Here is a 14,872-nt window from a genome sequence, read left to right as displayed (position 1 = left end):
TCGTTTTTGTCTATTTCATGTCGGCTTTGTGTTAAAAATTTTTGACAATAATGGCTTCAATATATTTGTATTGTTCTCTTATTTACCTACGCTCTTTATTCGACTGATGTTGAGTTTAACAGACAGTCTATCGATATCTAGGGAAGTATATTGTTAATTGTAGGTAATACTATCTAGGAATAGTAGAAATACATTTAGCTATCAAATGGTAAAATACTTTTTAAATCCTTCCTCTTTATATACTTAATATGAATTCAAATATTTGTGTTACGATATACTTATTTCAGAAACTAAAAAAAATGAAATCTTGCTCATTAAGTTCGTTGTTATAAGATTTTTTTTTATAATTTCTATATAAGGTACTAGCTTAATTACATTGCGATGATAATAAATTAATATTACAAATAAAGTTAGCAGTAATTACTAATAGGTAACTAAGCTTCAAAAGCAACAGAAACGCATGTTATTCTAGTAACCTAAATATATGAAACCAATTGCTATAAAACACTAATTGTACATCAAACACACGTTACTCAGTTTACAATAAAACGTACAAAGTGAACTATAATTTAGTAAATAAAACAACAAATGAATGCATATTTTAATTTTAGAAACGGGAGCAACCATAGACTGACAAAGCGTGGAATAACTACGGTTTAAGACATAAAAGATTGAGATTTAATACATTGCTGTTTTTATAGTAAAACGTATCTTAAATCGCAATATACCTGTAGCAATGTAATCAAATGTGCGAGTTATAGTATTGATGAAATAATCAATGAGATTATTTAATTCACAAAAATAAAATCATAAACGTCGTCATACTGACTCTGAAAAAATATAAAAATTCCTACAAGATCTTTTAAATATAATAAATTGAGACATTTAATAATTTGTAACAAACCTTTAAGCTATTCCTATACCTAATCCTACTTAATAAAGAAACCTCTTTCGTAGATTCGAAGTGTATCGATACCCTGTATATAAAAATTATTATAGTATCAATCATACCAGCATTAACAATTTTGTAATTAAAATATTTTTCCGCTCGAACCTTCATTTTGTACCACGAGCGGGCCTTATTATTTCGCGTTCCCATTCCCTGATGACGTCATGTCGCATCCGACATTGTGACACAAGGTTTCAATTCCCATCTTTTTTTGTTCAGCCGCACAACCGTCTGAAAAGGCTTTATCATTGTTGTTTGAAGCCATTGGTGCCACTATCTTTTATATTATTCTAATGTGGTGGGAACATTATGTATTTATTATTGTTTTATGTCTTTATTAGTGAGTTTAAAGTGTGTTTAAACACGTGTGTATATTTGTTACATGAAAATATTAATTCAAGCCCTTTTTAACAGACGCTTGTTTTATTTTTACCTGTAATTTGGATGTAACTGACTCTACTCGATTTTGACTAACTATAAACGGACAGATTTAATTCTTGCCGACTTTTTAACTGTTCATCTTGTGTATGGTATCATTCCTAGGCTTGGCCTTCCAACAAATAAATAAAATTTTGTTTGATTTTTTTAATAGAAATATAAAGTATCTCTTATTAGTTAACATTTAAAAGTTGTAAATTAAATCACATTAAATTAATAATGTTAATATAACAATTTATTTATAATCGACTGTTACGTCTGTGTATTAATACAATATAATTTTATCCATTTAAACCGGTGTAGTTGCAATAATTAAAGCAATAACAGTTACTTTAATAGTATATGTGAGTAGTTAAGAACTTATATTGGGCAACTTACGTTTACTTCATAATATGATAATCGTTTAGAATATTATCCAACTTGAATAAGGAATCTACTGACGTTATAAGTTCATTAATTTAGTTCTTATATTTTTATATTAAACTAGCGGTCCGCCCTGGCTTCGCCCGTGGTACATATGAAAAATAGATGTTGGCCGATTCTCAGACTTACCCGATATGCACAGAAAATTTCATGAGAATCGGTCCACCCGTTTCGGAGGAGTATGCAGACTAACATTGTGACACGAGAATTTTATATATAAGAAGATATTTTAAGCTGGTTATTAATTTTAAATAATTATTTTTCAATAATTAATATTCCTTCTATAACAATAAACTAAATTGCCATAAACTTAAATGAGGCAAGAGTCCGAGGTAAAGAAAAAAAATACAGTCAAATTAAGAACGTCCTTTTTTTTAACTCGAACGTTCCACTTTTAAAACTGTACTTTCTTGTTCAAATCATAACTATAGAATTCATAAAACCATCAGACATAAAACCAAACTTTAAGAGATTCTCAGTGAATTTATGATGTCCATCGAAACTTGAATAATTACGAAAGGTAAAGTTTGAAATGTATCATATTTTTCTTTGAAAAAGTTATACAGGGTGAATGCCAAAGTTACCGTCTAGTAAAACCTTTTTACCTACGAATAATGACGTCACGTAGAAAATACGACCTTTGGAGTACATTTAACGTTTAAGTGGCAAGTTAGATTTTTGTACGATCCTGTAGATTTTTGAGGGAACTTTTAAAAGTTTTATGGTTTTGCGAGGATCCCGATAATTTTGTTACTTTGTTAATAACCTTCGAGTTTGTTTAGCGACAAGACGTGATAGGAAAGTTTATCGGATCGGATTCTTGTATTTTTTTCTATATTTATCATTTTACATTTAAACTCGAAATAATATTTCCAAGCATTATAAATTATTGTAAATTGTAAATTTATTTCGAAGTGGATTTTGTTAATATACTTAAGTATCGTTCAAGTTCATATCAAACCTCGGAAGTGAAGGGTTTTGACCAAGTTTTGACCTTCGCTCTTGACATAGGTATTCAAGGCAATTCACAATTAATTATAAAAGTTGATAAAAACGAATTTATAAGTATAGAGAGTTTTATACTTAATTTACATTAATAAACTACTTTTAGTTCATTGTTTAACATTTACGACACATCTATACTAATATTATAAAGTTGAAGAGTTTGTTTGTTTGTTTTAACGCGCTCTCAAGAACTACTGGTCCGATTTGAAAAATTCTTTGGTTTTGGATAGCCCATTTATCGTGAAAGGCTATAAGCTATATATCATCACGCTACGACCAACAGAAGCGGAGCCACGCGAGTGAAACCGCGGAGCGCAGCTTATTTTATGCAAATTTTTAGAAATTAAAAATTCCAGGAATGAAATTCACAGACACTAAATATATGGATGTATAATCAAAGCGAAACAGGGTAACATTGATACCCGTTAAAATCTACACTCTACAGTTGCCAGCTATTATAAAATCCGTAGCAGCGGTGAGCACTCGCTACGCCGTAGCAGTGTAGCACTAATGAACACATTGTTACGTAAGGGTGTGTCGAGGTTTTTAAATGGATAAAAATATACATTAACAAGATTATTTTAAAATTATACCACATAAAAACACACATGATTTTGGAAGGATTTGGTCTTTTTGCTATAAGCAAACATTTTACACATACATAATACATTTTACATAAGGAAATAGCCAATTTAACACAAATTCGAATTCGTTATTTATTTATCCAGTCTCTGTGAATTTGTAGCTTCCCATTTTACTTGTTTAATTTGTTTTGTGTGACATAATAAAAATCAATGTACATATATTGGAATCATTAGGTTAATTAAAACTATGTTTACCCAGCCCACATTGAAAAACAATTTCAATTGTTGACTAAGTGTGTTTTACAGTGAGTTGGTTTATGGCCAATAAGTGATAATTATTTACTTTTTGCTCTGTGAGTGAGATTTACGTATTCTTACAGCGAGTGGGTTGCGATCTCCGAGTGGGCTCAACACGTCGGGTCGACGAGTGTGGCGTGTGCGGCGGCGATGGTTCCTCCTGTTCCCGACCGAGATATCACTGGCTGTCTACACCTGGGTCGCTGTGTTCTGCTACGTGTGGTGGAGGTAGGTTGATCACTGAGTGAATGAGTTGGTCAGTGAGTGAGTTTAAAATTTCGTAGCACTTGATGTTTTTTATTATATTATGATAGTTTAGAACTATATAGAATAGTTTGATTTAACTCATAAATGATATTATAGAGAACAGGCACACGACTTTACGACTCTTAAGTTTTAAAGTAAACTGCAGCGTACAGTAAAACAAATATTTATTTTATTATCTTCGAATACATACTGTAAGCATAAAATAAACAAACTTTTTTTCAATTTCAACAGTGCAAAATAAATTAAAATTTACTCTATTCAAAATATCGGATACAAGAGAACACTTATCGTACATAATACGTATCGAACACGTATCTTTGTTTTAATTAAATTATTAATAACACTCTTTCATATTTGACATTAATTATAATTTAGACTATACAAAGCATTAGCAGTAATTTACTAACACAATAGAGATAAGCAAGATATAATCAATATCATTATAGCATAATGGGAGCGTACGATAGCTTTACTGTTTATTATAGTTTGCTTACTGTTTATTCAGGCATCGTCCTGAATTATATATGGATAATGTATATTAGAGGTTTAGTGATTAAGGTAAGTACCTCTATCAGAGAATCGAAGGTTCGAGACATAGAGCTTTAGACATTGTTTACATCAAAATTGCTTCAGTTGTAAAAGGAAAGGGAAATCCGTTATGTCTAAGATCCAAAAAAATTCGTCGAAACGTGACGTACTTGGCCAAATACTGTCACATGTAATCATGTAACCTATTTTTAAAACTATTGATATTGTTTTAATTTTCATATTTATATAATGAAAGTTAATAATATTAGTTTATTTTGCAATTATCTATAACAATTATACTATACCAATTAAAAAGACTGGTTGCACTCCGGGAGTGCCGGCAGAAGTGAAAACTTGATTATTAACGTTGAGCATGTTTGATATTTTGGAATGGTATCCGTCTTACGCTTTTTCGATCAGGTCACGTGTCCTGACGCGAGTTTAAGATTTTATACCCATTACAGAAAAAGTGCTCAACGCCGCTAAAGAAGTTTTCACTTCAAAAATGTATAAATGTAATCTGTATCTGTATCTGTATAAGTATGTAGCGAAAATCTGCGTTAAAATTAATAAATATAATAGCTTACACACGTAATTTCATATATTTTTAAAATAAATATTCATATAGGAATATTATTATAAATACACAAATACAAAGAAATAACATGATAACATTTATACAATCAGGTGAAAGCAAACAATTGCAAAAAGGGTTTTAAAATTTAATTAGATTATTGTAATTTAAATTGCGAATAGCATTGTTAATTGTGAGAGGATCGTTATTTATTCGCTTCCTCCATGGCTGTGTTGATAAATCAGTTGGGAAATTTCCTTTTGTCCCCGTTACGCAACAGTTTCTTGAAATATTGCGTTCTGGACCGACTTGCGACTGACGCGCGACTGTAAAGTCGCAAAGACATTTTTATAGTATTGACAGAACGACAGCGATTTTAATTTCTGTTTCGTTATTTCTGCTATTGAGACTTTTATAACAAAAGTTCATTATGAAATACTTACCTATGTATATCTTATTATCACATTCATCAATAATAATTTTATTATAATCTTTCCTGTTCATATTGATATTAAAAAGTGAAATGAATACAAATACTTACTTTTAATATACTTTGATGTTATATCTTTTACGGCAAGGCGTGATAGCATAACCTAATGCGATTTTAAATCGAGAACACGACAAAAGTCGAAAATCTACACCAAAATGCTCACAAAATTCGCATTTCTAATTAGGAAATGCCGTGAAAGATGAATGCGGGGATAAGAATCGGTTGGCGTGGTTTTGACTAATTTCGCTGATGGATTCCGGTATCCGATGAAACATATTTTGATGAACGAATCCAATATTTGTATGTAATGTAATTGCTTTGGGATTGTAAAAATATTGGCCTAGTATCATTGTATTAGACTAAACTCTATCTTTGCCAGATAAACTGTGATATGTATAGATACCTATCTGTAATTGTATGAACTATTCGTATGCGAAATTTTAAATACATGTATATCTAGCTGTATTGATTAACATATAAACGAACATATAGTAACAACTATTACAACAATAGCGATTATATATCTATTATACGCGAATCTCTTTTATGTGTATGTATTAGAATTTATGTTTAGAAACTTTGAAACAGCGATTTTTCCGCAGTCATAATAGCAGTCAGTAAATCTGTAAATTACTACGGAAGTACCTATTGCTTTTATGCATGTCTATTTATAACCAAACTAACAAATCAATCATAGAAATATTACAACCAATATTGTTTCCTCACCCGGAAATTAGATCGAATAGAATTTAAACCGGTTACCACAATAGTATCTTAGTAAAGCCATAAATTAATTTCTTAGAAACATTAATCAGTGCTATAAAACGCGAAGCTGTTTTGACCAGACCTCATTCGTCATGGCTGTGACGCTTCATTAACTATTGAGGAGGGTTAGAATTCTGTTGGAATCTCGATTTTGTTGTTGTTTATGGTAGTTACTAGCTGCGCTCCGCGGTTCCACCCGCATTGCTCCCCTCCTGTTGGTCTTAGCGTGATGATATACATAGCCTTCCTCGATAAATGAGCTATCTAACCCCGAAAGAATTTTTCAAATCGGACCAGTAGTTCCTGAGATGAGCGCGTTCAAACAAACTCTTCAGCTTTATAATATTAGTATAGAAGTATAGATTAGTATAGATTTAGATATTTTTTAACGGTATGTATTCACTATTGTCCCGACGTTCAGTATATAGTATGCGTTCAATATTTTATGAGATAGTAAAATGCAAAAACAGCCTTAAAATAATCGTTTAATATTATCGGATTAATAGCAGGAAAATATAAAATATAAATACTATATTTATTAATACAATCTAAAATTTAAAAGAATAAATTATTCCCAGGTAGTTTAAACTTTTATGAATGATAACTTTATTTTCTGAAACTTATCTTTTAGACTTACCTTTTTCTAGTTATTCGTCCATTATCATAGATGTAAATTAACTGGAAGTGGCAACTGCAAATTTGAACTGGACGTAGCAATTATTAAATAAATTGTTTAACACTGATTATAAATTCACTATTGCTAGCAGACTTATCTTTATATCGGAAAACATTAATTATTCTTCTTCAATGTTCCTATTATCCAAAAGAATTAATTTCTACATCTTAATTATCTATCAGTATATTATAGCGTATTATGAATATATTGTGTGTCTGTTACAACTGACCCGAAATTTTGTGGGTCATTTGTAACAGGATGGCGTTTCTACAGGGGTCTTAGTACGCAATGACAAAAAGAAAAATGATGGTCAGAAAGCTGATACCGGATACCTTAAGATACTATAATATAAATATTACCGTATCTTAAGATAAAATATTATATGTAGTATCTTCACCGTGTGTGACGCGCTTAAGTGTTAGAGATATATTATTATCTTAAACTCCATAAACACGAGGTCTAGAAATTAAAAATAATAATTTATTTTTATTTCAACATTCCAGTGCAGTATATTCTTCGTACAGTAATTTTGTTTCCAAGAGCTCCTCCTAATAGCTGTTTAAACACTGCAGGTTTTCATTCTCTCTTGTAGTGAAACTTAACTATCTGGAATAATTTAGTCTGTTTTAAAGAGGTTTATATTATAGTAATTTTGTTGTATTTTAACTAGAGAAAGTTATATAGATAAAATTGAGTAAAAACGTGATCTTATACTTGGGTACTAAATTCATACCAAACTTCGTATGAAAGGTCTTCTATAACTTGGCGTTTTGTTCGGTGTGATAATATAATTTACAAGAGATAGTGTATTTTAAGCTGTTGCATAGCTTCTATCGCAGGCCTTGAGCGCGGGGACCGAATCCAGAAATTCCGTAACGAAAAAACCTCACGCTCCCCACGGGGCGCGGAGGTGTGGCTTGAAGGCATAGCATGCAATAGCTTTACCGCGGCAGTCCCCGAGTGACACACGTCTTTTTATTTATCCTAATCTTTAAAAAAAAAAGAGCAAACACCTTAAGCACACTCATCCTACTAATATTAAAAATGCGAAAGTTTGTGAGGATAGATGTATGTATGCTTATCAATCTTTCACAAAAAAAACTACTAGACAGATTTGAAACTTTACAGTCATCAGTATAACACATGAGCTATAGTAATACTTGATTTTATCTGGGGGTAAAACCGTGCGGCACTACTAGTACCTAATATTAAGTTTTGCTGATTAGTAATTACCACCACTGTTATCTGTGTTATCTGCGGCATTGCCTTCTCTAATATTACATTAAATATATATGCAAGGGTTACCATATATGTATATGCTGAGAAACAAAATTTACACAACATGATAATATTCACGGTTAATCTTTTGAATTATAAGCTTGATAAAAGAAATGTATATAAATAGAAGAAATTCAGGTTAGTTCAACAACTTATAACGAATTTAAAAACCTGACTGCTTATTTATATAGCCTACTAGCTTTCCGCCCGCGGCTTCGCCCGCGTTTTCAAAGAAAAACCCGTTCCCGTAGGATTTCCGGGATAAAACCTATCCTATGTCCTTTCTCGGGTATCAAATAATCTCTATACCAAATTTCATGCAAATTGGTTCAGTAGTTAAGGCGTGATTGAGTAACAGACAGACAGACCGAGTTACTTTCGCATTCATAATATTAGTATGGATATCACTACTACAATTCTGATGTTTACAATGACACCTCACAAGTCAAAGTCGGTCCAGCCGTTTGGGCTGTTGGGCGCGCCAAAGTCATACATACACACGAAAATATAACCTTCAAGGTCGCGTCATAGCAATACTGTCACGTCATACAGTACGGCGACGATTTTGGTATCTTGGAATCTTGCCAAAGTTTCACTACTGACACGTGAGCTTGGCACACACGCTCTTTTTTTAACTTAATTTTTTTTTCTTTACACAGGTTACAAAATGTCTCTAGCAGTATGTCGAGACAGGCTAACAGGGTTGGATGCGCCAGAACAGCTGTGTGATGGTTCCAGCAAGCCATCGTCTTCTGTAGTACGGTGTAACATGCACCCGTGTCCTTTTAAGTAAGTTTACTTGATCTGAAATCATAAAACATAAAGTTGAATAAAGGTTGTAATTTAGTTAAAAATTATTGAACTGAAATGCTTTCATTTAAATTTTACGAGCATTCTTAGTCACTACAAAAAAAACATCAAAATATAATACAAATAAAATAGCTAAATTGTTAATTTGCCTCTATGCATATTAAAAATCCCTTTCTATGTATATTACCTTACTTTATACATAATGAGAATCCTTTACTAAATATTTATGTACGAATTTAGTTGTAGCATAGGTAGGTATAGCTATTATTTTTCTGATACATCATAACATAGTAACGTTACGTTTCAACTTTCATATTTATAGACATTGTTACGCGTAATGATAAATAATAAAATAGAAAAAATAATCATAAGACGATAATCGAATCTGTATTATTTTTAATAATATAAACTAAATAACCTATGTTTTATAACAGGTGGTACGTTGGTGAATGGTCGACTTGCAGCGTGACCTGTGGGGGCGGGGTTCGAACCCGGCGAGTGCTCTGCGCTAGATCGGCTAACGTTACACGGACTGATACTTATGATCCAGGTATGGTTTAGTTAACGCAAGTATAAAAATAATAAAGTCTGAGAGAACTAACTTCTTCTTTTTCTCTTAGTTAAAATAATACAGCTGTCAGTTTTCTTCTCTTAGTTAATGGCTTCACCAATATCCAGTGTAAGTGAGAGAGTCAGGGGAGTAATCAGTATTTATTTTCAAAAATTACTCTTAGGGAATTGAAAGACCAATTAAATTCGAAACAAATTTTATGATTTGCTGAATGTCTTTGATAGTTTTTAGACATTTGTTCATGCAATTATGTTGTTAACTGACACTTGACAGATAGGCTAATCAGAAAGCGCCCATAAAACTACCTCCCTTCTATTTTGAATGTTTTATTTTTATTATAGGAATGTATATTAATTAAACAGTTTATCATTAACAAGAAAATACCCACCAGGTATTTTGGCTGCCTGAAAAGCGGTATAAATTAAAGCAATGTTGTAAAACATTTCCCGTATCAAATAACTAAACTAAATTTGTAAATTACTGGCTTCGTACTCATTCATAAATTTACTTTTAACATTCACGCTTCGGTTCATCGTTGGCACAGTTTAAAACATTAGTTACCACTTCTAACTAACAAAAAACATATTTACAACATTTTCATAAACATCAAAAATGTTTAATTCAGTCAGAAAAGTACGTCGTTACATTTAGCATTTATTTCTATGGATATCGTTATTTATATCCTAACTTCTTTATTAATATCACAGATTATATAACACTTTAGCAGAACAGCTAGTAGTATAAATTCAGAAGTGTATTTGTATGTTTCTTGTTGATTCATGTCGTAATGTTAGAGCTAGCGCGCAAGAGCAACTTTGTCTCCGCAACTATTTTGTCTCTCCCACCTATGGGCTAGTATGAAAGTGCGCGCACGTAGCGACGCAACTCCCCATACAAAAGACAAACGTTGCTTGTGCGCGCTAGCTCTTAGTGATTTTATGGTTTGATTTTTATGGCTCGAGTACGCAGCCTAGAGACGCTACTTAAACCGCGGTGAAACATTTCATTCCCATGGGGATTTCCTTTGACCATGCGGGTGAAAAGCTATTTTTATATAATGTTTAAATGTTTGCAGAATCGAGTTCAGAGCCGGGCTGCGTCTCTCCAGCTCCCAGGTCCACACAAGCATGTAATGAACAGGAATGTCCGAGTTGGATGGCCGGTCCATGGTCTGGGGTAAGATTATATTGAGTAATCTTAATCTTAATACTATTATAAAGGCGAAAGTTTGTATGGATGTATGGATGTATGGATGTATGGATGTATGGATGTTTGTTACTCTTTCACGTAAAAACTACTGAACCGATTACAATGAAATTTAGCACACATATAGAGGGTAACTTGGATTAACACATAGGATAGGTTTTATCCCGGAAATCCCACAGGAACGGGAACTATGCGGGTTTTCCTTTGAAATTGCGGGCGAAGCCGCGGGCGGAAATCTAGTACTACATATTATAAAGGCGAAAGTTTGTAAGTATGGATGTATGGATGTTTGTTACTCTTTCACGTAAAAACTACTGAACCGATTACAATGAAATTTAGCACACATATAGAGGGTAACTTGGATTAACACATAGGATAGGTTTTATCCCGGAAATCCCACGGAAACGGGAACTATGCGGGTTTTCCTTTAAAAACGCGGGCGAAGCCGCGGGCGGAAATCTAGTATTTCAATATTTCTTTATAGCCTTATGGGTAATGTCACAGAAGCAAAAAACTGGTATTATATGACAGCAGTAGAAAGTAGGTATGTGTTGTACTTTATGGGGTTAATAGAAGGAGAACCGAGAAGGCATGTTTTATGTAAGTATTGATCACACAGAAAACACGATTGTAGGTGTTTTGTAAAACTTTGATCATATACATATATAATATATATTATACTACTGAACTTGACTATGAACTATAGATGGACAATGATTCATGCTTTACAAGGACGTAAAACTGCCTATCAGATCTTCCATCTACGAATATTTTTACATTTACCTGTATTACTACAAATAGTGGATGAATAAGCAAACAAAATAACGGTAGATGATCATTTTGCATATATGAAAAACGGTTAAAAGGATTATCAGACAAAGATATTATATTCTTGAGTCTAGACATCTTGTTGTGAACTCAAACCTGAGACAACCGATATAGACCGGGAGATACTGACACAAAATTTCGAGTCATTTGTAACAGGATGGCGGTTCTACAGGGGTCTTAGTACGCAATGACAAAAAGAAAAATGATGGTCTGAACGCTGGTACCGGTGGGTTAGTCGCGTGGGCGTTAGGCGAACTCGTCGGAAAAATAGCGAAAGTCAAACGATTTGTAACACAAAAATTTTAGAATTTACCGATAGCCCATAAAAAAGAAGTAGGCGGTAGTGTCATGCCATACTTTTCCGGTATGACTTACAGCCCGCCATACCGACGCGAATGTGTTGATTTAAAAAAAACAATTATTCAACCATTTGTACCAAGCTAACTTTTGCACAGGTAACCATCGTCGTGCAGCCATTTACGAAAATCGCCATGCCATACTTTTCGGACGATTCCAAATGGTCGCCATACCGCCGAAAATCTGCAAATTTTTTTTATTTCGCCTATCTTTTTGTATCAGTATTGCATTTGGCTTTTTGGAGAGTATTTGATAAAATGTGACCATTATTATATTTGCCATACTTCTAGTAGGGGGAAAAAGTGCTGTCATACTTGAAAAATAAATTTATTATTAATTTATATAAGTGAAGATTTCCAACACCTAGATCTTTGAAATTTTGTATTAATATTCGTTGATCCTCAAACTTACCGGAAAAATAAGTGCCATACTGTTACAAATCGTTTGACTTTCGCTATTTTCCGACGAGTTCGACTAACGCCCACGCGACTAACCCACCGGTACCAGCGTTCACACCATCATTTTTCTTTTTGTCATTGCGTACTAAGAACCCTGTAGAACCGCCATCCTGTTACAAATGACTCGAAATTTTGTGTCAGTATCTCCCGGTCTAATAAGTTTACAACAATTATTTGGAGGTATCCAACCGTCGCGGACAATTGCTGTTCTTGTCAAAGCAAACTAAAATCTATGCAATTTTATTACAATTGCTTTTCCAATGCTGCCTAAGTTCAGAGTCGCATAGAACAAAGGCAGTACAGCTTGCAAGTGCAAGTAATAAAACTTTCATATGTATATTTCAACAAGTATTGTTGAAAGCGTCTAAGTTGTTGTAATTCTAGAAGCGTCTTTGTGCAAACTTAACAATAGCGCCTGCATTTCTTTCAAGTAATTATTTTCAAGACGCTAAAAGTTTTTATTGTTAACCGTTCAATAGGTCAGCATTTCTTTGAAAAGTGTTTTTCTTAGTAGGCTATTTTAAAATCAGTACAAAAGGTTTGAGTTTTGATTTTAAGTGGAATAATTTATTTCATTTCTATCCTATTTGCCTTCTCCGTACTTAAAAACGAAACGCTATCATATTATCTGTATTACTCTGGTAAATAAATACAATAGATTGCAAGATGCTGAACGCAATTTCTATGATATTTCTAACTAGCGTTCATTTTATTCAATTGCTTTTTCGCGTGTACAGCAAAATTAGAGCGGATTTTTAATACAATTAAGAATCATAAATGTTTTCTTGCTTTATTTGTGGTTGAAGAAAATACAATAACGTTAATCACTATACTATTAGATTGTTACCTACTGTGTATTGAAATTCAAGAATATAACACTAGTAGGAAGAAACGTTTTTCTAACTCAACTGTGGTAATTGTTAAAAATATGTAATGACGATTCGAAAGTGCTTCTAAAAGAAGTCTAATTGAATAAATAAATGATTGAGTTTAAGGGTGCATTTACATCAAACGAACATAGAACTAGAGCGAGAGCATTCTTTCGTGACCGTTAAGTGTAAACGAAAATTCGTATTCAGTTTTGTTCAGTATTCATTGCATAGAATCTTTTCAAACGCACTAAAAACAACGAATGAATGCTCTACGCTTGTTTACACTAAAATAATTTTACATAGTGGGGATAGAATGAGCATTCGCTCGTTTGATGTATTATTACAAGCTAAAGAAATTCTATATCTTCTTCTTCTTCTCTTATATATAAAAATGAATCGCAAAATGTGTTGGTAAGCGCATAACTCGAGAACGGCTGAACCGATTTCGATAATTCTTTTTTTATTATATTCCTTGAAGTACGAGGATGGTTTTTATGTAGAGAAAACGTAAACATGTACCACGGGCGAAGCCGGGGCGGACCGCTAGTTTGAAATAAAAACAGATATATCTGAGAGAGAGATATATCTATATTAAATTTAACCACAATCAAAATTGACAATGCTCATGGAAAACTAACCTTTATTACCATCTCATAGTGCTCAGTATCCTGTGGCGAAGGCATTCAAGTTAGAGGTGTAGAATGCACACCGGGTGGAGGGGTGTGCGATCCGAACACACGTCCGGAGATATCCCGGGCTTGTTCTACGGGGATCAGCTGTCCTGCTTATAGGGAAGCGGAAGATCCTGAGGTATGATGGTCGTTAAATGATTAAAGTAATAAAAATAAAACGCTGTCTATTTTTATTTCTATTTTTAATATAATAGAATAGTCCTGCGTAGTTAGAGATTGTCTAATCTAAAAATGAACGCCCCTCCACTGTGTTTACGCTCACATTCAAAGTACGTGTATAGACGCAATCATAGAAATCTAAATAACAAGACACATAGAAGTGCTATAATGTCATAATTCCTATGAAAACCGCTGTCGCCAAAATCAACACATTTAAACCGATAGCTAAACAATACACACAAGTAAACTATGCCTTTTATTGGACAACTTGATTTTAGTGAAAACTAACTTAAATATTAAATTAAGCTTTTTAATATGTATCCTAACGCACGAATTTACGGTTTATTTTAGAATAACATCCCTAAGTATATGAGACGTTTTGTTTCTTTTTGCTCCAATAAGGTTGAAACTGTGTCATTCATTGTTATTTCGATTACTATGGTGACACTCGTAATACTTGTAAATCTTATATATAAAAATGAATCGCAAAATGTGTTGGTAAGCGCATAACTCGAGAACGGCTGAACCGATTTCGATAATTCTTTTTTTATTATATTCCTTGAAGTACGAGGATGGTTCTTATGTAGAGAAAACGTAAATATTATGTACCTCGGGCGAAGCCGGGGCGGACCGCTAGTATTCTAT

General features: G+C 33.0%; 1 protein-coding gene across 1 annotated transcript in view; it reads left to right on the top strand.

The window, feature by feature from the left end:
• Window positions 1-14,872, top strand: part of LOC149478278 (protein madd-4-like) — a 273,451-nt gene that overhangs the window by 222,133 nt on the left and 36,446 nt on the right. The window contains exons 9-13 of the mRNA XM_089709471.1: window positions 3,780-3,924; window positions 8,934-9,063; window positions 9,519-9,634; window positions 10,731-10,831; window positions 14,034-14,186. Of these exons, the coding sequence (XP_089565597.1) occupies window positions 3,780-3,924; window positions 8,934-9,063; window positions 9,519-9,634; window positions 10,731-10,831; window positions 14,034-14,186 (645 nt within the window). The remainder of the gene's footprint in view (window positions 1-3,779; window positions 3,925-8,933; window positions 9,064-9,518; window positions 9,635-10,730; window positions 10,832-14,033; window positions 14,187-14,872) is intronic.

Source organism: Colias philodice, chromosome 22 (genome assembly GCF_061535455.1).
Source record: "Colias philodice isolate Cphi_HAF_F1 chromosome 22, ilColPhil1 Martin Lab GWU primary, whole genome shotgun sequence".
In the NCBI taxonomy this organism is placed as follows: Eukaryota; Metazoa; Arthropoda; class Insecta; order Lepidoptera; family Pieridae; genus Colias; species Colias philodice.
This window is presented reverse-complemented; position numbering and strand designations above follow the sequence as displayed.